This window comes from Mercenaria mercenaria, unplaced genomic scaffold (genome assembly GCF_021730395.1).
Source record: "Mercenaria mercenaria strain notata unplaced genomic scaffold, MADL_Memer_1 contig_161, whole genome shotgun sequence".
NCBI classification, from domain to species: domain Eukaryota; kingdom Metazoa; phylum Mollusca; class Bivalvia; order Venerida; family Veneridae; genus Mercenaria; species Mercenaria mercenaria.
This window is the reverse complement of record NW_026459599.1, coordinates 1168-24724: the sequence shown is the minus strand read 5'-3', so window position 1 is coordinate 24724 and position 23557 is coordinate 1168. Positions and strand designations below refer to the sequence as shown.

Sequence of the window (23557 nt, the reverse complement as noted above, 5' to 3'; positions counted from 1 at the left end):
GTAATATTTGGAAATGAATAGTTCTCATATTACATATATCCAAAATATAAAAATAACAAAACAATTTTCTATTGGTTTGTCGGATAGTTAGTTAAAACTCAATATTTAAAGATTTGATCATTATTTACTTTTACGAATATTTTAACAAAGTGAAGATGGCTTTTTGGTAATGAAACAGACTGAAATAAAATATAAGTTATTCTACGTGGAACAAGTTTTCTGTAATAAAGTAAGTTTATATTTATTGTTATGAGTAAGTTTTCAAAATTCATACGATTTCAGTAAAATGTTCCTATATTTGTCATGACACATTATCCATTATACTGACTTAAATCTATTGCAGTTACCGTTGATTTGTTACGGTCGCTTACTCATAGCTTGTAAGTTTAAAAGAAACAACCTCTGCCAACTCCGTCAGGGAGTCGACACTTTGGCTCAGTAGTTAGACCCGTATTTGCATTTGGGATTTTTCATCATTAAATTTCTATCCTCTTTAACTTCTGTTACAGCTGAAAGTCGTAACTCGTCCAGAATATGCACTTTATCTAGAGCCTAAAATGGCACTAGAGTTATTTAGATATTCATACATGCACGGAAGAGTTATATAAGCGGACAATAACAAATAGTTAAAATCTTTGACCTCTATGACATTGTTTGTTCAATGTATGGGTATGTGCACACAAAAATATAATCATTCGCGGACCGGCGTACCGAAACATAGACATGGGTAACATTATTCTTAATGACCGGAGCACATGAACTCATTTTTTACTACGTATCTCCTTTATCTGTTAACAATGTTAAGTTTAAAAGTAGATTTAGTGTAAAATCATTCATTGGTTTACTTCTAACATATAGCCAGGTAGCAATTCTGCTCAGCACTATGATTAATTTCATTGAGCACATTGACACTACTTCCGTTTGATCACAATGCCATCTTTCAGTGATAAATAAACTCACTCTGAATCTGAAAACTAGCGAAAAAGATCAATGAAATATGTACATTTTCAGAAAAGACTGGAATGCTGACGGAAGAAAATACGTATTTTCTGCGAGCCTTTCTACTTCTTGTGGAAGGTGGAGGTTACATTTCGACAGAAATCCTCGACAGAGAACGTCAAAACGAAGGTGGTGATTTCGATGACCTGCTACGAAATTTTGAGCGTAAACTTCGACATGAATTTCATGGAAAACAATATGAAAAGTTATTCCCTTCTGCCGGTAACACCAATACCGAAACTTGGGACTTGCAGCTGAAAATTGGTGTGATGTTAAATATCTTTAGACACACACTTTCTCTGACTGAAAAAGGGAAATTACGAACGTTGCGTGAACTTCGGAACGACATATTCATGCACTGTGTCTCAGCATCTCTTGATCATGAAAAGTACGAAGAGGTACAAGAACAACTTGAAGATGCTATAGAAACATTGGCGTCAACATTCGCTGACTCTGTCAAGAACTGCTGCTCCGCTTATATAAGACAATGTACTGTGGAGCCATTAGACAGTGAGTATGCAATTTAGAAAAGTAAATAAACAATCGAATAAGATCCTTTAACTATACGTTTTCAAAGTTGTTTAACAGTATTTTAGGCTCACAAATGCGGACATGTATATCCTCACCTAGTCAAAACCCAACGAGTTGGCGTCAAGTTACCCTAAGACCTATTAATGAAATGTAGCCTCTCGCTACGACCTTGGAATATAATGATAGTTTTATAACGGGTATATGTAGTTGGCAAATGAATGTATAAATGAGCCGCGTCATGAGAAAACCAACACAGTGGCTTTGCGACCAGCATGGATCCAGACCAGCCTGTGCATCCGCGCAGTCTGGTCAGGATCCATGATGTCCAAAAAAGTGCAACGAAAAAGGTGTTTTAGTTTTATCTTGTATGTAAAAATCAAGAATGATACATGAATCTTTTATACAAACTTGAGTACATGAATCATTCACAGTAGTTACGTTTTCAGCAAGGTTGAAAACACCGGAAGCTCCAATCCCGATATGCAAAATAAAGGCACTTAGTAGATGAACGGTTTCACTTAATATGAATATGCCATAAGAAAGCATGGAAACATATACGCAATAAAAATTTAGTTTGTTTGAAATGCGCATTTTTACATATCTATATGTAAAAAGACAAACGCGATCAATGCATTGGTTTTCAAATGATAGAGAAACAATGTATTTATCTGGCATGTAATTCAACAAATATCAGTTATTATTAAATTATCGTTTTCCAACACAAAATTATGCCGGCAATAAATCATTAAAAATATTTAAATGGAATTCATTTTTGGAATCAAAATGAATGTCTATTTGAAACATATATAGCACATAATCAGTTTGCTGTTAACGACAATTTTAATGACTGTAACTTTAACCAAATGTAAGTTACAACATTTTTTCATTAAACCCAAAATCACTGACCTTTTGTTTTCTTATAAGCACTTTCAAAGTTTATGGACACCAGGCCGCCATTCCATCTTTTACTTAATTAGTTGCTGTTTTCCTTTTGGACAACGGTCATGGATATATTTAACCGCATGGTGGTGAAGCACCCGAATCACGTATACAAGGGAGCAGACATTTTTCATCTGATACATTTTAAACAAAAACAAGAAATGTCTTTTAAAAAGGACAAACGGCGTTTGGTGCATGAAAAATGCAGAATTAAACTGGATGTAAATACAGAAAAGATTTGGATACACAACTATGAACACATGATTCATTTGCAAATATTTTAGCTAGGTAGTAAATTATAATGATCAGTAGGTATCATTTCAGTGATAGAAGGTCAAAATGATTTGCTGTTGATTGTGCTGATTCTTAAATTATTTCGTGATGGGTTAGAATCTTCCATAAGTAACCCACTAGCATAATATCTCGGCCCGCATACAATGTGTTAAATTAGACCCTAGCAGTATTTGAATCACTAGTGAGTTACTCGATTAAGTTCCCAGTTCTTATAAAACATAAAGCAAAATGTTAAAGTCAGTTGAACATTTGCCGGTTGGGAGAACTTCAATAACTGTTGAAATTTTTTTTTATTTGTGTAAAGTAATAGTTAAATACTTACATATATGATGGAATAGTGATTTTTTAATTTTATTTGCGCAATGTTGTTATTTGTATAGTCACTATTTTCATGAAATTTACGATTTTCAGCTTACTGAAGCGAGGGACGCAACGGGGGAAGAAATTTACTTTCGATTTCTCTTGCGATGATAAATTACTTAAGACTTTACACTATTAGAATAAATCATTTTAGTTTTGGGTAACAAAACTACTAAATATCCACACTTTAAACGCTAAAAAATATATTTCAATCCCATGTCAGCATAATATAAAAACATGTATTCCCATTTATAAACAATTGAATCAATACATCCGAAGCTGGTTTTAAAGATATATGTATTTTCATTAAAAGTAACTATGTTAACGAATGTGCATGCATCTTAGCATATTTTTAAGGGAATACAGTACTAATACAGATTCTTTATTTTTTTTCTCATATAAAAATATAAAAAAACAACGGACTCCTGATAAAACTGTCGAAATCTAGAAGGAAATGATTATGTTGATTATATTTCACAAAGTTTCACAAAAAAATACTGTTAAGCTGAGCATGATATTAGTTAATGTAAATGGCATGTTAATAATAACTTACAACAGTTTCCCTGATATAGAATGCGATAAGGCACCCGATCAAAATGATCAAGCTTTGCCAGTTTATTTCATAGAATTAAGTGCGTTCTTTTTTCCAGATTTAAGACCATCCATTGCAACATTAAATGGATTAACTCCTGCCAGTGTTAGAGCCGTCCATGGTACGTGTACAACATATTTATTTAGTATGATAAATATTTCATAAGTCCTTGTAATAACAAATCTTTCCTGATATCCATAAGTAGTGCTTTTGAGATATTAGTTTTTCTACTGCCTTTAAAAATCAGTTCATTTATTTGACATTTATCATGTGTACACATTTCAGTTCCTTTAGATGTTGAGCTACGAGTTGTATGTCTATCAGAAGAACTGGCTGACCTTTCTTATACTGCTCTTAACACTATATTCAACTTGGCTGCAAGCAACACAGATGAAGAAACAGATTCAAAAGAACTTGGTGAAAATGTCCGCAAGCTTCTGGACTTTTTAGAATCACATAAGGATGTGGTATTCAAAGGTTCTAACATCGCGTGCATCATACTTAAGTTCGAGTGTCGCAGCTATGCCGGTATGTTGTGTTTACTTCACAAACTGCAGAGTCCAGAGTTCAGGGTTCATTTGAATGATATTGCAGATGTCTTGATGAGACTCTATCAGCATGACTTCCCAATAAACATTTCGTCCAAAGTTACAACAGAGTGTTTACAGTCTGTTTTGATAGACATCATTAGTAAGTACATCATGTAATAAAACATATATTGATTAAATAAAGCACAGTGAAAATAACGAAATTACTGAATTAAGTGTTATTCAAATTTACGTTGCACGAGATTCCTACAAGTTTTATTACCAAAAGCAGTTTCCAGTTAAATATGTGACACATTAATGTGCACCAAACTACAGAAAAGCAGCAAAGGTGATATTAGATCAAAAGAGTAAGATTAAAAAAATATTAGGCTGGTTAGATTTAGAATGGATATATAACGTGTGTAAAAATCTAATTAAGAGAACTTTGAAATAGCAGCCTTAGTTTGTTGTATTTATAACATGAAAAACAGGTAGGCAAGCTTCACAGAAACTATACATTTTTAGCTAGACTATATGGGGACTTGTCCTACTCGCCTCGGCACCGGAGTTTGCGTCCGCATTCATGTCCACACCTTAAAATTTAGATGCACTTTCACTTTATTTTTGTTATTTCCTCATAGATTTGATTCAAATTTAAAATAGTTCTTCCACATCATCACCAACATAATATTTCACAAGATCCAACAACTTTTCGTGAATTATGCCCCCATTTTCAATTTTACTTAGAATTTTAAGATAATTTTGATGCATTTCACTATATCTGTTTCTACAGAAGTGATCTGATGGTTGTTTGACATCATCACCCACGCCATTTGACGCAAAAGCCATATCTCTTGAACCAAAATTTCATGAACTATGCCCTCAGTTATTTAAAGTTTCATGTTAAATTTCGTGCACCTTCTCAGACATAGAATAGTTCTTCCAAATCACCGTCCTCACCATACGACAAAAGGACAATAGTTCTGGCACAAATATGTCATGAATTATGCCCCTCTCCCACTTTTAAGAATTTCAGTTCAATTTTTTCAATATTTTTTCACCATATCATTATTACTACTAAATGGGTTTTATTCAAACTAAAAATAGTTGATCCCCATCATTAGCCACATAACATGACAGATGGTACATTACTCTTGCAGAGATATTTGATGACGTATGTCCATTTTATACTTCGTTAGTGTTCTGATACACTTTCACTACATCTCTGTTATTACTTAATAAATCTAACTTAGGCTAAAACAATTTCCAATATCATCAACCATATTGGAGTTATTAAACACTCCAGTGATAGCGCAATATTCTTCCTTTGTAACATATTTCGCTATCAAACATCGAAATCGATCCTGTGACAGCTCTTGTTGTTTTCACACTATTTCATATGCGGTCCACTTCTGTTTTCCAGTATCAATTAATATTAATAAAATATAATATCACAACTTTGGTTCTACAACTGTATACTTGGCATAGATATATGGTTAATTATCAAAAGTGCTGTAAGTTTTTGGTCTTTCAGCCTTCGTTGTACAGTGTGACTGATGCACGTCATCATATGTTGCTCACCGTACAACGTGATGTTGCCGTCCGTCTACACCGTTATTCCTTTAAATATAATTTGAAATTATATTTTAACTGTTTGTTTGAATTCTTAACTATTTTCGCCTGTAGTTTTCAATTTCATTGTAGAGACGGTACATGAGGAGGAGCAGTCGATCGGTTGTTTCGAAGTTGTATCAGATAACAAAATGCAACACAGTGATGGAAATGAGACGCAATTGAAACAGTTTACAGATGATGATGATTGCCAAGTTGTGGAAAGCACAAAAGCGCTAAAACTGGCTTTAGAATGCGAATCAAAAGATGGGTTGTTTCATATTTTGAATATGTTTAAGGAGGACAGCTTGTCAGGTCGACTCACATCTATAGCAGATTCTTTATCACGCCTTTATCAGAAAAAAATAACTTTAAAGGCATCTTTAAATGTTGAAGAGGTCATGACAGCTCTCGAAGAAGCAGGTAAAATATTTCCTTATGTATTATTTGTATTTCTATAGACAAGGGAGGGGGTGTTCGTTATAAGTAAACTATCAAAATATAGTTTATGCGGTGTCTTACATGTACTTAAGTGATCACTTTTAAAAATTAGATTCAGTCAGATCTTCTGCACCTCGAGTAAGGTTATGTCAAAACGTCTAATAACCTCTCGATATATTGGCTTATTAAAGTACCTTTGTTAATTTTCTCACACACTTACAAAAACACATTCGATATTTTTTTTAAAAACTCGAGAAATCCTTCATTATCTTATCCGTTTTACGATCTGTATTCAAGTTTATAAAGTCGCAAAATTACATATCTACATATACTATTTGCAAATGAATTTCATTTTAAGGCAAGAAAATCATAGCAAAAACAAAAGTTTTTTTTTATCCGGTCATATCTTGAGGAACAAATTAAAATTTTGTATTAAAATGCAATATCTACACTTCTGCATTTCTATATTAAGTGATATTTAGTAAATTACTTGTAAATAGTACTGATCAGAAATATTCATATTTATTTTGTGACTTTTTAAAAATGGGTAGAGGTCATAAAACTAAGTATATGATATAACTACATTATTTGATTCTCTTGAACAATTTTCTAAAACGTCTACAAATGTGATCAAGGTGATATTGTCAAAATCCCGAGGCGTGGGGGAGGGCTTAAAAGGTTTTGTTACGTGTAGATACGTGCAGTGATACGATGTAAGGTTCCGTAATGACTCGACAAGGAGCATTCATCGATATTTTAGAGAAAAAAGTATTTACTGTATTAAGATATAGATTTAATGTAAGATCAAAATATGGTTAACACAAGATGCATTGTTTTTACGAGTGGCGTACAAATGTAAGATCTGGTGTTTAAAAGGAAAACTGTTTGGTCTGATATATAAAAACACATTTTCATTTTATATTGTGAAATTATCAGATCTGTTTTCTTTCTAATATTTCAATAATTCACTGGATAAAATGTAATGAAATAATTAGTAAACTCGGATGTCAAACAATAACTAGAGAAGTAGGAAATTAAAAAAAAAAAAGGATTCGTCTACTGTTTTATATTAAGACCATATTAGAATCGAAATAATGTATAGCAAAATCGTGTTTTACTTAAATTAATACACTCAAATCGGTTATACGTCCCCAGATTAATTATTTGGTGGACGTATATTTTCGTGCTTTAATAACGTTTACACACGGTTTTTCTATAATTATTTCCTAAATAGCATTTCTGTTTGGAATGTCATTACACATAATGATTGTATCATCTTAGAAACTCTACATTGTACATATTAGTTGTTATAATATTTTATGTTTTTATTTTACGGACCATTCTAGCATGGGTAAAATATTTCAACCGTACAATTGGTAAATTTAGAATTAAAAGATTTACTTTCTTGTTAAATAGTGTCTAAGGGGTGTAAACAAGAAGCGTTTTTACATCAGAATCGCGAAGAAAGCGGACAAGTGCATGAACAAGATCAGCTCAGTACCTATGGTATGATGTTTTATTTTGCATGTGGTACTGAACGATTACGTCATAACTATATAGGCATTGTATAACATCTCACAAAATTGGCATATTCATGCACCGAGATAAATGAATAACACTATCATGACGTGTTTATGTCAAAATAAATCGGAGAAAAATAGTTTTTGTTTGTTTCTTTGTTTTGTGTTTAACGCCGTTTTTCAACAGTATTTCAGTCATATAACGGCGGGCAGTTAACCTAACCAGTGTTCCTGGATTCTGTACCAGTACAACCTGTTCTCCGCAAGTAACTGCCAACTTCCCCACATGAATCAGAGGTGGAGGACTAATGATTTACTGCCAACTTCCCCACATGAATCAGAGGTGGAAAGAGTGCCAACGCCAACGAATCCGAACAATCTGAATCACCTAGGTAGAAACTCACCTAAGGATCATTCGTTTAACAGCATTTAAAAGTCGAGCAAGCAGTTCCTGACAAGAATATTTTAAATGTTTCCACTTTGTGTATTAAAGAAAATGTGACCAAGCGCCCTGCTAGTCACTTCATATGGCGAATTGGAATCATTTGAATTATTTATCGTTGTAGGAGATTTGCCGAGACTCATTTCTATAAAAAAAAATAAAATACGGCTTGTGGTGTCAGAGAAGATATCATTTGAAGATTTTTATTTTTATCTCAGGCGGCCTTTATGAGCAGCCGAGCGGATATTTTTAACACTTCTGAAAGAAATATTCCTGTTCTGTTTCGTTGAAATTGACAAGATGTCGTGTGGTCACCAAAGCTCACCCCCATGAGTTAAAAACTGAAACAACTGAACCTATCTCTTGTAAAGATATGACTGACTACATTAAAATTTGTTACTCATTGCAACTTTTTGCTTTATCTGGCATGACCAAAATTTACGTTCTTCACACGTTTCAATGAATATTTATGTCACGTAATTTGTTTATATTTTCTTTAATTTAATTGCAGAATAGTATCATAGCTTTAACTTTAATTTCAGAAGATTTTAAAATTCCCTTCAGCGTCGGAAACACGTCACCATTGCTGCCTCATTCCGGGACAGTTGACAAAACGGCATCTACCTCTGCAAACTGCAAAAATGGTAAGAAATCGTTTTTTCTTTAAATGACCTACGATGTCCGCAGATACTGCAAACAAAACACAAAACACATCAAACAAAAAGGACAAGTAAAGTAAGTTTACAAGGCTTATACACTTAACAAAAACGCAGTTTTGATGGGATATAATGGAGTGATTTTATGGTGATTTGGTGGTCGGTGCGTTGCAAATATTTTGTGCGATTTACTTCCATACTTTTTGAGTAAATTCTGTTCAAGACAAGTTTTTCGTCATCCCTTCAAAGCATACTCCCTGCACAAAAACACACTTTTGGATTTCTGCCATCCATGGCATTAATGCCGTAAAGAAGTATCCTCTTAGTGACTATATTGTTGATACACAGAAAATTATAGAAGGAATTGCACTTTTTGTGGCAACGCATTTCCCTGCAAGCATTTTCTTTAACAAAGGAAATAGGAAAACGTCACAGCCACTTAGGCCAGGGGAATATGGTGGGTTTTCAACCTGAATGATTTTTGTTGTTCTACGAAAGACCGTACAATTTTATTTTTGTTGGCGGACACTTCGTCATGAAAAAGCTGTATGCCTTTCAAACCTTTACTGAGGCGTTTTTATACGTTTTTGACAGCTGTAAGTACTTTGTTTTTGTAGAAATTGCTTGTGATGGTGCTATCCTCTTTGCAAGGAGTTCGTACAACGAGTCCATTAGAACTGAAGAAAAATGGCATAAAATACCTTATTGGTACTTTTTGTTTTGTTTTTTTCAGAATGACTGTATTCGAAAACAACGTGTGACTTTGAATTCATATTTTTCAGATGCTACAAACGTGGTTAAAGGAAATAGGATAACACAGGTTAAGAAGCCATACTCAAAGCTATCCCCTGGTACAGCAAGAAAAAGATCTTCGGCAAGAACACAAGCTGAACAGAAGAGACGTAGGAATTTGATCCATAATTCATGTTGTTGTTTCTTCTCAAATCTTCTCGTAGTATCATAATCAAAGTACTAATAGTTCATTTATGAAATTTCTTACACATGCAGAAGCAAATATGCTGAAAATGACATATTGAAATTTCAACAGATTACATGAATTAATGACATAACTTTATTCACTTTACACCATCAACTCCATTTTCAAAACAAAAATCACTGAAATATACGCTTTAAGTCTGTAATTTTGTAAAAGGCAACAGAATCATGACAACACGAAACGACTTCTTGTATACTGTCTGTATGTTTGAAGCTAAAATTCATTTGATTTAGGAAATAATAATCCCAAACTGTAATTTTAATTTTGTCAGTCGGAATGATGTATTAATAAGAATCTGAATGATAATGATTTTATTCCAGAGAAAATCAGTTCTAAATATAATATTATCATTGCGATTCTAACAGGACATCAAAAGCTTTTTTACATCCTGGGCGATATGGACCAATATTTACTTTTTTGCGTGATATTCTTTTCCAGCACGCCACTTTGACGTTTAACGCTATGTAATTGTGACGTAAAAACAGATTTTGTTGCAAATACCGTCCAGTTCTAGTAGGGAAACACATCTTGTCGTTCTATGTTTGATGTTTGATGTATCAGTGTCTATTGAAAATCTACATCTTTGTATCCTTATGAATGATTTCTCGTTTACTAAAATCAAAACATTCATATATTTTATGATTTTTAAGATTTGATTGAGGATTAACAGTTTTTCATTATATACTGTTTTACATGTGTAAGAAATTCCATATAGGTAAAATTATTAATATAAAACGTACTGCCATAATATCCAAAAGGCGTAACAAGGTTAGCTTCAGATGACCCCTGTTATTATTAGACCACATTTTTGTCACACAGATATTTATTTGACCCTACAAAATGTATGAAACGACGTTTTTTATTTCTTATCTTATAACAAGCCAAGTGCAAGTTTAAGCTGTTATATTTTACGTGATTTTGCTTTCAAAATGCTGCTTCTTTCTTTTGCCACTCATTTGGTCAATGTTTTGACTGCTTTTTATATGAAGAAACTATCCGGCTTGGTTTTAACCGGTCGATGTCTCTGCTATGGCACTGACAGAGCGTGACGGATATCTAATTGCAGTGTTTCATAGTAACATATAACAATTTTGAGTCTGACTAAATCGTATCAAGTCTACCATTATTTTGTAAGGTTTTCTGGTTGCATTCTATGACTCCAAATATCTTTTTTATCCTAAATTTGCAATGAACTGAAACATTGCATTTACCTGTATCTAAATGATATTCTTCATTCTCTGTTATGTACTTATGTATCATAAAAACAATGTGTTTCTGCTTTAAAGACTCGTACTGCTTACATGAATTAATGATTACATTATTTTTTAATCCTACATGTATGTGATCGTTGATTCTTAAAGTCATTTTTTGTATTCTAGAAGGCATGAAAGTTGGAAAGCAACAAATGGATCGAGGTATCCCGACAGTACAAAATGCACAATTTCTATCTGAATCTGATGAAGAGAGCAGTAAGACTAAATATGATTTAATACATGTAGTATGTTTTAGAGGGAGGTATGAGCGGTGTTTAACGTCTCATTTTGTAAAATGATGCAATATGCGCCTTAATATACGCCTAAACATTTCATTGCGGAAAGTAAGGAGTGTTAGGTCTTCAAGTCCGTGCTAAATTAGCAATAATTGTTTTGTTTGTATCGTGTTGGTCCATCAGAGCTGCAAAAGGGTTTATTTTTTAAGCATGACCAAGAGAATATATCATTTAAATGGTACCTAGTGTAAGTAGTAGAAAGTTTTTGAATTTTAAACATATCTTTGATTATGTCCCTTTTATACCAAAACAAATGCATTTTCCCTGTATAGAATTCAATCCCCAAAACTTTTGTTGAAATTATGCAAAACATTGTACAGGAAATTTTTACCTTTATGCTGACTGAGATGTCTTGACCGTTTTATAACAACCAATCTATATAAAGCCAACATTTTCTGATGCCCAAAATTTTCGTGTTTCTTAAAGAATGTACCAAAGCTAGACGAAACTTTCAATTTCATAATGTAAAGGAAACATTCTTACAGGAAATATGGCTTTTAAGATAAATCGAGTTTATGTACGTGTTCGTTTCATCAGATTTTAACGTACATTAGATGGATTCGTAAATGTATTTCTTTTAAAAAAAAAATACAAAATAGATATTTACTCTGCCAAAACATTATGAATTCTTCTTTCGTACAAAGTTATACCCGAAGGCTATAGCCGGTTTGAAGGATCTATATCTTAACAACCACTTAAAATTCGTCTTTCAAGCGATTAATTGTGAGTTAGAATTTTGGTGCTATACAGTATACACGAACAACTTTTTGACGAATGCAAATAAAGCTGGAAGTACTTAGTTATTTTAATACTAAGTACTATGTGAACTGTTATCTCTCTCAATCCGTTTAAAACATTTACAACGTTCTTGCATCCCTTCTGGGATAAGGTATTTTGTAGATATAAAACTGTCTCAAACCTATATATATCGGGTACCGTATTTAAATGCTTTTAAAGTGTACAATGCAATTTTAAGCCTTTTATAAATGAATGAGTGTCTTATAATGTTTTTAGTTGACAGAAAAATACTAAGAAGGCGGGTGAGTTTCATAAAATACTTTGCCGCCATCAAAGATGAACTTTCACAAACAGTGGCACTTTCTATAGCAAAACAGTTGTTTCCCGGTGATCATACTCGAATCTCTGCTATAGAGTCTACGAACCGGAGGAGAAGTGCTGTTGAGTTACTGTTGAAAGAGGTAATATTCTACTTTAAGTATAGTTTAATTTACTACAAAGCTTTTACTGCATCAAGATTGACTTGCCTATTTGTCAGTTAGTTTCTAATCTACAGAAATATATTTAAGCCCGCCCACTTAGCTTAATAGGAAAGCACAGATCTACGGATCGCAAGGTCATGAGTTCGATCCTCGAGGTGTACATTCTCCGTGACAATCTGATAATAGGCAATGTCTTCCTCCATCTCTGTATCATATGGACTAGCAGGCAGTTACCGGAGAACCTGTTGGTACGGGTACAAAAACCAGGAATACTGCTAAGGTTGACTGCTCGCCGTTACATAATTGAACTACTGTTGAAAAAGGGAGCTAAACCCAACACAAACAAACAAATAAAAATATTTCAATAGCACGTGTGTTCTAAATTAGGTTTCTGGACTTAGTTTGCATTTCATAAAGCCAATGCCAAACGGATTCTGCGGAAGGAATAAAGCCAGTACACAATATAAAATACAAACCGTTTCACAGAACAAAATAAGGCGAATGTAGTGGGATTTAATAGCAGTTCCTAACCACGAAACAAGAAGAAATTTTGCGGTAGCATGTGACTTTCATTTGCAGCGCTTAGAATAAAAACCAAGGTTTTCTTAAAATATCACCTTAGTAAGTCTGCACTTTGTAATGCTTCATATATTAGATAACTTAACTTTTAATGCCTTTAAAAATGAAACCTCTTATAATGATATTGCTTTGTTGCACATGCCCTCACTTTTAACATGCAAGTGAGAACTACAAATCCGACATTCATTTATTTCATGATTGTCATTCGAACATGCCTACGTATCATTATTAGGTATTTAATACTTTCTTCGATACGGATGTTTGGCATTTGTATCAAACCTGAATAGGATATCTACCTATGTTTCAAATATTTATTTAAAGCATACAGTTTCTCGTTTACAATACAATGAAAGTCACCCTTAAAAGATGTTTGGCATCTACACTTTATACTTAAACATACACATTTAATATTCTTAGGTGGTGTCAGGACCCGACGAAATGCTTGAGGACTTCATTAGTCTCTTGCGTGGAACTGAAGAAGGGAAGTTCTTTGTTGAGACAATAGAAGCTTGGCATGTTACAGATTTTGATGTTAATGGTGATTATGTTTTCTGAATGAATCACGTAGTGGTTGGATTCAGCATTATACAAATGACAGTCCTGGAGCAATTTTGGACTCCGTGAAGGGTTTCTTTGTATATTATAAGGCGAATGAGTTTTCTTTATCCTTTCTTTGTTTTGATAAACTTTAATCAAGTCGAAGGATATAAACAACGTACAAATGAAGCTGGTAGTAAATATCGAATAAGGATCAAGTTATAATCTACTTTTCAGGTAAAGAACTTGATGGAATCACAACAAAATTTGCATTTAATTAAAATTGTCAACATCGTATTTATGAAAAAGCTAGTTGTGGAATATTGTTATAATGACAATGAAGTTTTAGAAACGGAACAACAAACGCGATCACAGTTTATGATACAACTGTGCACATTTTTTCGAAACCAGCTGTTTCTGTTATTAAAGATGACAGAGTGGGCAAGGGGTTGGGTGATACAGACCTATTGTGCACCTATTTTGCACAGTTACTTTTTTAAATCTTGTTTTAGAGTAGAAAGGTGTCATTGTTGTCTAGTGTTATGTCTTAGCATTGAGATTTTATTAGTTTAAGAAGTTTTATCGACAAAATCTGATTAATGTAAAACAAACTTGAGTCGCAATGCATAAAGAAGCCATGATATTGAATTGTTTTGTTTATTTCAGAGTATTTCAAAATAAATTCGGGCAATCAAGAAAATGAAGAACACCGCCTAGAATTTTCTGTTAATGATTGTAAAACTCTAAAGAGTCAGCTCAACAATCGAGACTGGATAGACAAGATTAATGACCGAATGCTCTCAAGATGTAAATTCAGTATTGTTCAGCACACAGAAGTTTGCAAAAGTTCCACGGGTATTAAATGTTTACTGGACAATTTGCAGTTGTGTGATGAATACGTTTTCAATGACTTCACAGAGATTTTGATTTCCCTGGGATTGCATGGGCTTGTAAAGAATCTGGACAAGACGACACAGAAAAGAAAGCATCTGTATCTGTCAGGTAAATTATCAGCTCGATCAATAAACAGGAAAACGGATGATTTCAATTAATTATAAGAGAAAATAGAGAAACTGTTTTGTTTGTTTTTGTTTTGTTTTTGTTTTGTTTTTGTTTTTGTTTTGTTTTTATCTGGCGTAATATATCTAGATTTGATTAAATAGAAATAGAGGACGTAGGGCAAAACAATGCAACGACTTGTCACATGGTTTCTTTACATTCCACATTGTTCCACACTGATTCAACATCGTTCATCATTACGCTAAAAAGGTAACTGCATAAACTTTTTAATTGTTTAGATTGTATTCTGAGGTCAAAAAAAATGTAGTTTACACTTCCTTCTTTATTTGAAACTGAAGAAGAGTGAAAACATCAGCTTACTTTTACAGAGAGCGAATCCGAGACTGAACACGTTAGCAAACGCATGAGGCATCTTGATAAACATGTGGAGCGCTGTGTAGTGAAACTTAGCGGAAGACCTAACTCAGATGTGAGATCTAAAGTTCGTAAATACATAGGAGGTAAGCTGTTTTAGACAAGACTAATACAAATAAAATAGGGAAAGTGCAATGTTTAAGAATAGTAACATTATATAAAATTCAATTTTATCGCGTTAATCTGAAAACCATGTAAGTGATTTTGTTGAATTTCAAAACAGGGGACACTAAGTGGAAGTTACACTTTAAAAGAACTACAACTATAACATGCTTACGTTTCTAATTAGGCCTAAAATATTCTTTGTTTCCGGTAACATGCTCAAAACAATTAGGGTAGATAGTTCGGAATTTTTTGTTTTTTTATTTTATTAAGTGAGACTTTTCGTGTCAAAAAATAAATACAACTAAGGGGGTTATGCCTTTAGAGCATTCATTTCTAACATCAATGACCATAATTAAAGCATAAAAAATGCAGTTTTGCAATCTTTTGTTAAAAAGGTGAAAAAAATATTCTCCAAGGCCATAAAAAACATTTAGGATCGGGCCAAAAATTTATCTTCCTTAATCAAATCAAATTACATGTACTTTGTTATTACCTTGTCCGGAACCACTGGCACAAGATCAGAAAGAAAATGCCAATGTACATGTAATACCTTATCCCTGGGTATACTATAAGAACCATGGCCATGAACTGGAAAATATACTAACCCATTTCAATCGCACATTACTCATCTAAAAACGCTCAGTTCGGAAAATAAGTACTATGCATATAGAACAATTGTTAATCTGTCTTCTAGTGTGCACCAATCACATTGTCACAATATTTATCCACCAATATGATGTCCTTAGTGACGTTACATAGATTACTTGATATGTAATTAACATGTTACACGGATGTCCAAATGCGAATTAACGGAGTTGGAAAATTGTATACATGGAATGCCTCACGTTCTAAGTGTATTGCTGATTAAGTGGCTTGATTTTCGTGTATCTTTACAATAATTGTTACCGTTCAAATAATTTACGCCTGATTGTCATCGAGTTAGAAATTTGATCAGTACTAAAACCAAAATTTCATTTAGATTTCAAGACAGTTGTTCAAAACTGCATACCCCAAATCAGAAGGGGAATTTATTTTACAAGGTAAAACTTCTTTTTGACTAGGTCTGGCTTGGGACAATTATATTTCAAGTTAACAAAACAAATTTCTTTTTTTCTATGAAGCTTTTGATATTGAGAATGTAAACAGTGGTTCGATAGTCATATCTTTGAAACCTGACGGCCCCGAAGCCTGGTTAAGTATGGAGGAGAGCTGTCGCACAGGGAAGATTAAAGATTTTATACCAGAGCTATTTGACCATGAAGAAGTGTATGATCAACTTCCGGAGGGGCAGGTTATTCTTCAGTTATCCATCTACAGTGAACAGACAGAAGGTATAATGGCAAAAGATTTCAATATTGTATGTACGGCTACACCATGGCCATGTGATACGATATACATTGCCCGGCATAAGCAGTACTAGCTTTTTAATTAAGAAACATGATAACACTTATTTTTTGTATATTCTTCAGTGTGTGTTTTGTGACGATCAAAACAGTTACAGAGTGCTCAGTTCGTTGATTTTGAATCATGTGCGACCTTCCGCTCCGCATTCGAACGTCAAAATCATAATTGGATATGTACTGATAGATAAATCAAACCTCGCCCCCACCCCCACCCTATCCCCCACCTCACTCACAACCGGGTGTTAAAAATCTTTTAACATTAAAGGTGAAAAGTTTCAATATGGACCGAGATGTGGGAGGGTTTAACAGGTGATTATGCTAACAGTCAATTAACTTTTAGGGTTATATTTCGACATTAAAGAAGACTAAGTTAAGCAAATATATGATAAAGGAATTTAACAATTACAATACTTTATAGAAAAGTCAAAAAATCAGACTATTGTTTCCAACCAAACCTAAAGTATTAAATTAACAGACTTAACTAAGTAATTACTTAAGTTTTTTCGTGAAATTGAGGCCAGGACTATCAACTTAGTAAATAGTCTGGTATCTGAGGCCAAGTGATTTGAAGTAACTTTGCCCAAGGTTCTCGGATTTTAATGCATATCAACTTGTTATAGATACTGCTGATTCTAAAATCGCCTATGTTTTGGTTATTTCAGAAACAAAAAGAGCCATTTTTGTTTTACACGACAGTGAAGAGCAAGAGTTCACAGGTGAGTTTAATCTTGAATCAAATGCTGGTTACACGATAACTCATGGAACAATCACTTATTTTATATTTAAAAAAAAACTTAAATAATCCTTCTACACTGCAGTCATATGTGCCCAAACGCTTTTGGTGCGGACAAACTTGTCAGACTAAATGATTTTGCAGTTTCTATTATAATGTGCTGAGAGGTTTAGTTGTAAATAGTTAATACCGGGCGCTTTTTTAAATGCATTGAAATTGATTTAGTTTTTATTCAGGCGTAAAAATAATCTTCGTTTCCGGTATCCGACCTACCCTAATTGTTTGTCCCGATCCTAAATGTTTTTAAGGCCTTGGATAATTTTGTTTTTCAACTTTCTAACAAAAAGTTGCAAAACTGCACTTCCTTTGCTTTCAACATGGTCAGTGATGTTAGAAATCAACTTACTGATGCTCTAAAGGCATAACCCCCTTATTTGTATTCATCTTTTAACATAAAAAAAAATCCAAAAAAAGATTTTCTGACCTACCTACCCATGTTACCGGAAACAAAGATTATTTTAGGCCTTATTACATTGATTTTGGGTATGCATAGTTGTTTCATTTGACAAATATTTGGCTTAATTTTTGTTGAGTTGATTTGTCCGACTGAGGTATTTAAGTTAATGATTCTGCTGGTTATAGACCTGGACACCTTCGGTTAGTTGATGGTTTGGTTTGATCACGTCTCACAGATTCCTCTATTCCGTTTTGAAGTAATTAGAATGTTATACATGTTAATGACATTGCTCGTGCCAAGCCGATGCCACATTGTTGTTTATTTCATCATCGTCGTCTGTGTTTGGCTTTGTCTCTCTGTACGTGCGTGCATTCGTGTGTGTGTGTGTGTGTGCGTGTGTGCGTGTGTGTGTGCGTGTGCGTGTGCGTGTGTGTAATGTACACGTCTCTGAGTGCACTGATGTGGGTTGTATATTTATTCTTGTCTTTTTTCTTAAATGTAAACCTTGTAGTAAAATATTCACCCTGTGTTTGACTGGTCAGGCAGTCAGCTGACCGCTCACTATATAATTTATTTTTTCTATAAAATGAATTATATTCTTTACAATGAACATTAGTCGGCCGAATACGTAAAACAATGTATGATAAACTGCATTGGCATGTTTTTCCGATATTTTGTACTTCCTCTGTTCGTCTGTTTAGTAAGATATGTATGTTCTGTTCAATGGGATTTTGTTTAAGAGAAGAAATAACTAGTTCTTCAAAGAGCCAATAAAGGCAGAAAAACCATCAACAGAGAACCATTAGAACCAAATATTTAATCACGGTCACTGTAATACGACAGTCTCACGCTGTAGGGATTAATTACTTGGTTAGGCTAGATACACTGGGTTGAACATTTCAGAAAGAAAGTGAGATAACATACGAATTATTGTTGAAATACACCAGGGTGGTTAAAAAGAACAGTTTTATTCTTCGAGGTCAGGCAGACTAAGGAGGTGTTAAGTATCTGATATATAAAATTCTAACTAGTACTGCATTTATACAAATTCATAAAAATTCAGCATATGTTTTTCAGCAAGTGTAAAACATCTAACACATATCCGCAAGTGACATCATAAAATTGGAATATTATCACAGTCCAGTAGAATATTTTGAACACAGTAAATTTGTAAAAGTATGTTTAGTAAGTGCTCGGTATAGATTAAGATTATTTGCAATTACTTATCTTTGACTTTGACGACAAAAGTTTATCTTTCTCTTTGTAAAAGAAAACTACTAAATTTAACATATGCAAATAACGTAAAAGAGAGGCTTGTGAAGAAATCCTTTAATAGCAACTTATCTTTCCTTGTATTACGTATATACGAATTGACAAATAATTTCCTGATGATATAAGTCATATAAAATCCGATTATGAGGGATAAGGCTAAGCGAAATTTAATCTATCATTTTTAGCGTCCACGGACTGATAGAAAACAAAATTTGGGTTTGTATCAGTTTTATGATGTTTTACTTGTCATAAACTTTTAACAAAATGAATACCAATCAACTAGGCACCAAACATGACAAGAATTATAATCATGTTTCTGCTTTCAAAAGTAATGCATCTATTCATTAAACTATGCATGGTGCATAGTTCAAAACAATACCGATAGGTCATCTGCGAAATAAACGCCTCACTGTTAAAAGCATAAGAATTGCTTTCCCTTCTTTCTGATGAAAGTGTCGCTTTTCAGGGAAGACGAAGTACAGTGGCATCGAAGATCAAGGCAATCCCATAGAAGACTGCCTTTGCGAAGAATTAGATATTGAACATATAAATGATCTGCTAAAAGAATTAAACGGGAAGAAGTTAGTGGACGACAGATTTATGCAGGAAATTACAGAACTTAACATGAGAACAGAGAAAGCAAAACATCTTGTTAAGAAAATATATTCACTCGGTCTAAACGGGTAAGATTACGACTTTGTGAAGTCAATTTATTGTGTCTTCAAATTTGTCTAAACACAGAACGAAAATAATAAATTTTGCATTTTTGAGAAAAAAAAATCATCTATCTATTCCTATCCGATGATTATCGTTTCGAGTCAAAATTTGATAAAAAAAAATATTTTTTTCGAAATTTTGTCACGGAGTGCAAATCATTAAAGGAAGAAAAATCGACAGGGTTCACACGTGCATAAACACTAGAAAAAATACTTTAAACCTATAATATATATAAGCACCTCGAACAAATTGAACGTTGCAGTTTTTTAATCAATGCGATAGTATATCACCCAAAAGGAGATATGAAAAAAACATATCACATGCGCAGAAAAATAAAAAAGGGCTGCACCCTCGTGAAACTATTAGGTCCGACGTATTACCGCCCATCTTGTATAACTAGGGTTAAAACAATGTTTTGCTATTAATTATTTCTTAATATAAGGAAGAAAATATAAGTAATGCGTTAAGTTGATATTTTGTTGATATGATTAACGTTCGCTTGAATTCCTTCAAGTTGATGTTTTATGGATATGATATAAACTAAATATTTCCTTCTATTTTACACCTTGGCGTCACATTTCAGTTGCGTAACTAACACTTTGCTACATATTTTAGAGAGTGCAGAGTCTTTATGAATAAATACTATCTAGAGCGCACTGCATTCCTTCACTCTTCTTTGTTTCTTAACAATTTCAAACGCATTTCTAACAATTAAAACCACTTTCTTAATTTAAAAAAGTGACAATTATTGAGTCGTCATTCCATGGAACATATTTGTCGAGTTTTATTTTCTTATCTTCGGAGGGATTTGTTAGAAAATGTAGTTGAAGTCATTAAGGCAGCCGCCGTGTTATATGATAAAAAGAAAAGGTACTTTGCATGTGCATTCAGGATAAGCATTCTGAAGAACTACCTTAAAGACAAAAAAGAGTATCTGTACCAGAAACTACGCGAAGCAGAGACTTTTGCTGGTGACGAGATGGAAGATATGTCGACTGGAAGCGGGGAAAGACAGTCTAGAGGACGCAACAGATACTCTGCAAAAAGGAAGATATTCTTTACGTGCACAGTAATACTGCAGATAAAGAAGAACGGTATAATACTGAATCTTATTTTACTTCAGGTTCAGACATGAATATTTCAAAACTTTACAATTTATATTAATATTTGAAATACACCACTAACACAAACCACAAAGTACCGAAAACGGAGAAAAAGTAGCTCTAAGTTCATTGCATTTACAGATGTGACAATCAGTTTCTTAATTTAAATTTGTAAAATTGGTAATTATGATTCAACTGTTTTAATAAGGTTACAATAGCAATTTAGTGTTGCTTTAACCATGTGGGAACAGTGATTTCGCAAGCAGAATACATTTTATGAAATCTTTTTACGCAACACTGTCGACATTTTTTTTTCTCATATATTTGTCAAATGTTTGAATATTGAATAACAAAGTAGTAAGTATTATTGATTAAGAGGTTTTTATACGCTATATTTGTTTCATCAACAAAACGTTTTAGACTGCGATAGGAGGCTAGTTACACTAATTGTACAAGTTTAGGGCACACATGTGTTTTATGATAAATAACTGAGTGCCACTAAGCGACAACCAACGTTAGGGCTTTGCTTACAGCAATGATCCAGAAAAGTTAATCAGAGCACATCCATACTGTTCGTTTGTGAAATTCAGCACATGTATTTAAGTGTTTAGCGAACAGTATGGATCTAAAAGTGCAGATCGAACTGGAACCAAACTGATCGCAGATACCACATATTGGTTATTGCAAAGCGGCGCTCATTTTTTATCTAGGAGTACAGACTAGTACTTAAATAAAATGCACATTTGAAAGAATACATTTTGTTGTCACTTATAACCGTTTTTATGTTGTGGTATATGGGGTCAACTATTTTCACAAAATTTACAAAGTATTGTAATATTATTACTTACTTTTGTTATATTTTTGTCTATAAATGTAAGACTCTGATACCAGAGATGACAAAACATATAAACATAAATACTAATAGAATGTACTCCTAATGCTTCAAATTGTCCATTTAAAGGTTTGACAATTTATTTGACCTCGACATCGAACCTTCTGTCTATTATTTCTACCAAAATTTATAAACTTAAACCCTTTTTCCAACTTTGAAGAGACAGTTTGATATACAAGAAACGTAATGATAATACTTTCAGTAACTTTTTCAAAAATGTCTGCGATCATGTTGCGAAATTCTGCTACTTACACAAAACATCATACTTGTCGAATTTGCATTAACGGACAACAATAATTAATAGCACGCTAAGTAATACGTGTTCCTCTGCACATCTTTTTTAAATTATTTTCACCTTTCTCCGATTTATATGTGTTATTTGATAAGTCTGTTTAATGCATTTTACTAAAATATAAGAACTGATTTCTTATTCTTATTAATTCCAGTCACAATTTGTAAAAGCGGCAACCATCTTGGATGCCATCTGATATATCCTGACTCGTTTCATTGTCAGGACCATAATATTGCCTGAAATCTGGAACAGTTGAAATATAGCATTATTTGTAATACTTTTATGCCCACCCTTTAAGTTAGGATATTAGGATAACTACAACTTTTGTTTTAAGTATAAATTCATAACATATTGAAAATGAAAGCTATTATATAGCCTATGTTAACTGTAAAACAAAATCATAAAATTACAGTTTATTTGTATATAAAGATTTGCTTTGTTTGTAACATGCTTCTGCATTGATTCCATGAACCATAACTCATCTACGATCATTTTAAAATTATCAGAACAGAACATAAGAGAAATTTTAATAAGTCTTATTCATACACAATACAACGAGATAAACCAGTATAAATAATAGCATGGTCATAACATAATAGTAACATAATGACAATCAATATAAGATAGTTAGCTTTCTTTCAAGCACATTAATCATTTTAATAGTCTTTTTAACAAAACGTTGAGCGCTTGACATTCAAATGCATTACAGTATTTTGCTATGGACAGTTAAGTTATATTACAGTTTCTCTTTTAGAGCGTGTGACAAGAGCGCATGGAAGACGGATTGAAATAACTTGCCCCAAAATAAGCGATCGGGTTTGCCATTTCGAAAAGAAAGGTCAATTTATAATCTTTAATATCATTAAACATTTTAGTGGTTTTATGTTAAGCAATCTGAGTGAAATTACTGGTCGTTTCCAGATTTACATCACGATATCATTAACAAAATCGTAAATATATGCTAATATTATTACAGTTGCTGTCCATGTCTGTCAAATTTCTTCAGGTTTACATCATTATTTTTTTGCGTTCAATAAGTTAAGGTCAATTGCGGAAATTTCTCTGTTTTTATTTTTTTACTTATAATTTTGTTACTTACAACTAGAGAATAGAAAAAAACAAAATGTAGTGTTGCTTTCCTTATTTTTAAACAACAATCATTGTAAAGTATTAGGCAAAAGGGAAAGAAAATGGTAAACTTATTCCTTGCAAGCAGCGATATCATTTCCCGCATGAAATTGCTGGAACAAATTATTTCCAACCGGTAGATGTCATCTTATCACAAGCATCGAGTCCAAGATTATACTCAATCTAAGTAAAAGTTAGCATACAACAATACTTAAGGTTTAGGAGTA

General features: G+C 33.1%; 1 protein-coding gene across 1 annotated transcript; it reads left to right on the top strand.

Moving 5' to 3' along the window:
* Nucleotides 1-64: 64 nt before the first annotated feature.
* LOC123545995 (uncharacterized) lies at nt 65-23040 on the top strand (the record flags this gene model as incomplete). Its single annotated transcript, XM_053532648.1, has 18 exons — nt 65-229; nt 1012-1509; nt 3774-3836; nt 4001-4405; nt 5947-6276; nt 7711-7800; nt 8799-8900; nt 9695-9814; nt 11289-11378; nt 12473-12657; nt 13675-13795; nt 14461-14796; nt 15183-15314; nt 16455-16664; nt 17399-17452; nt 19665-19881; nt 20807-21009; nt 22957-23040. Coding segments are annotated over exons 2-18 (3229 nt in total), but the record flags the coding sequence as incomplete, so codon positions are not given.
* Between the last annotated feature and the right edge of the window lie 517 nt (nt 23041-23557).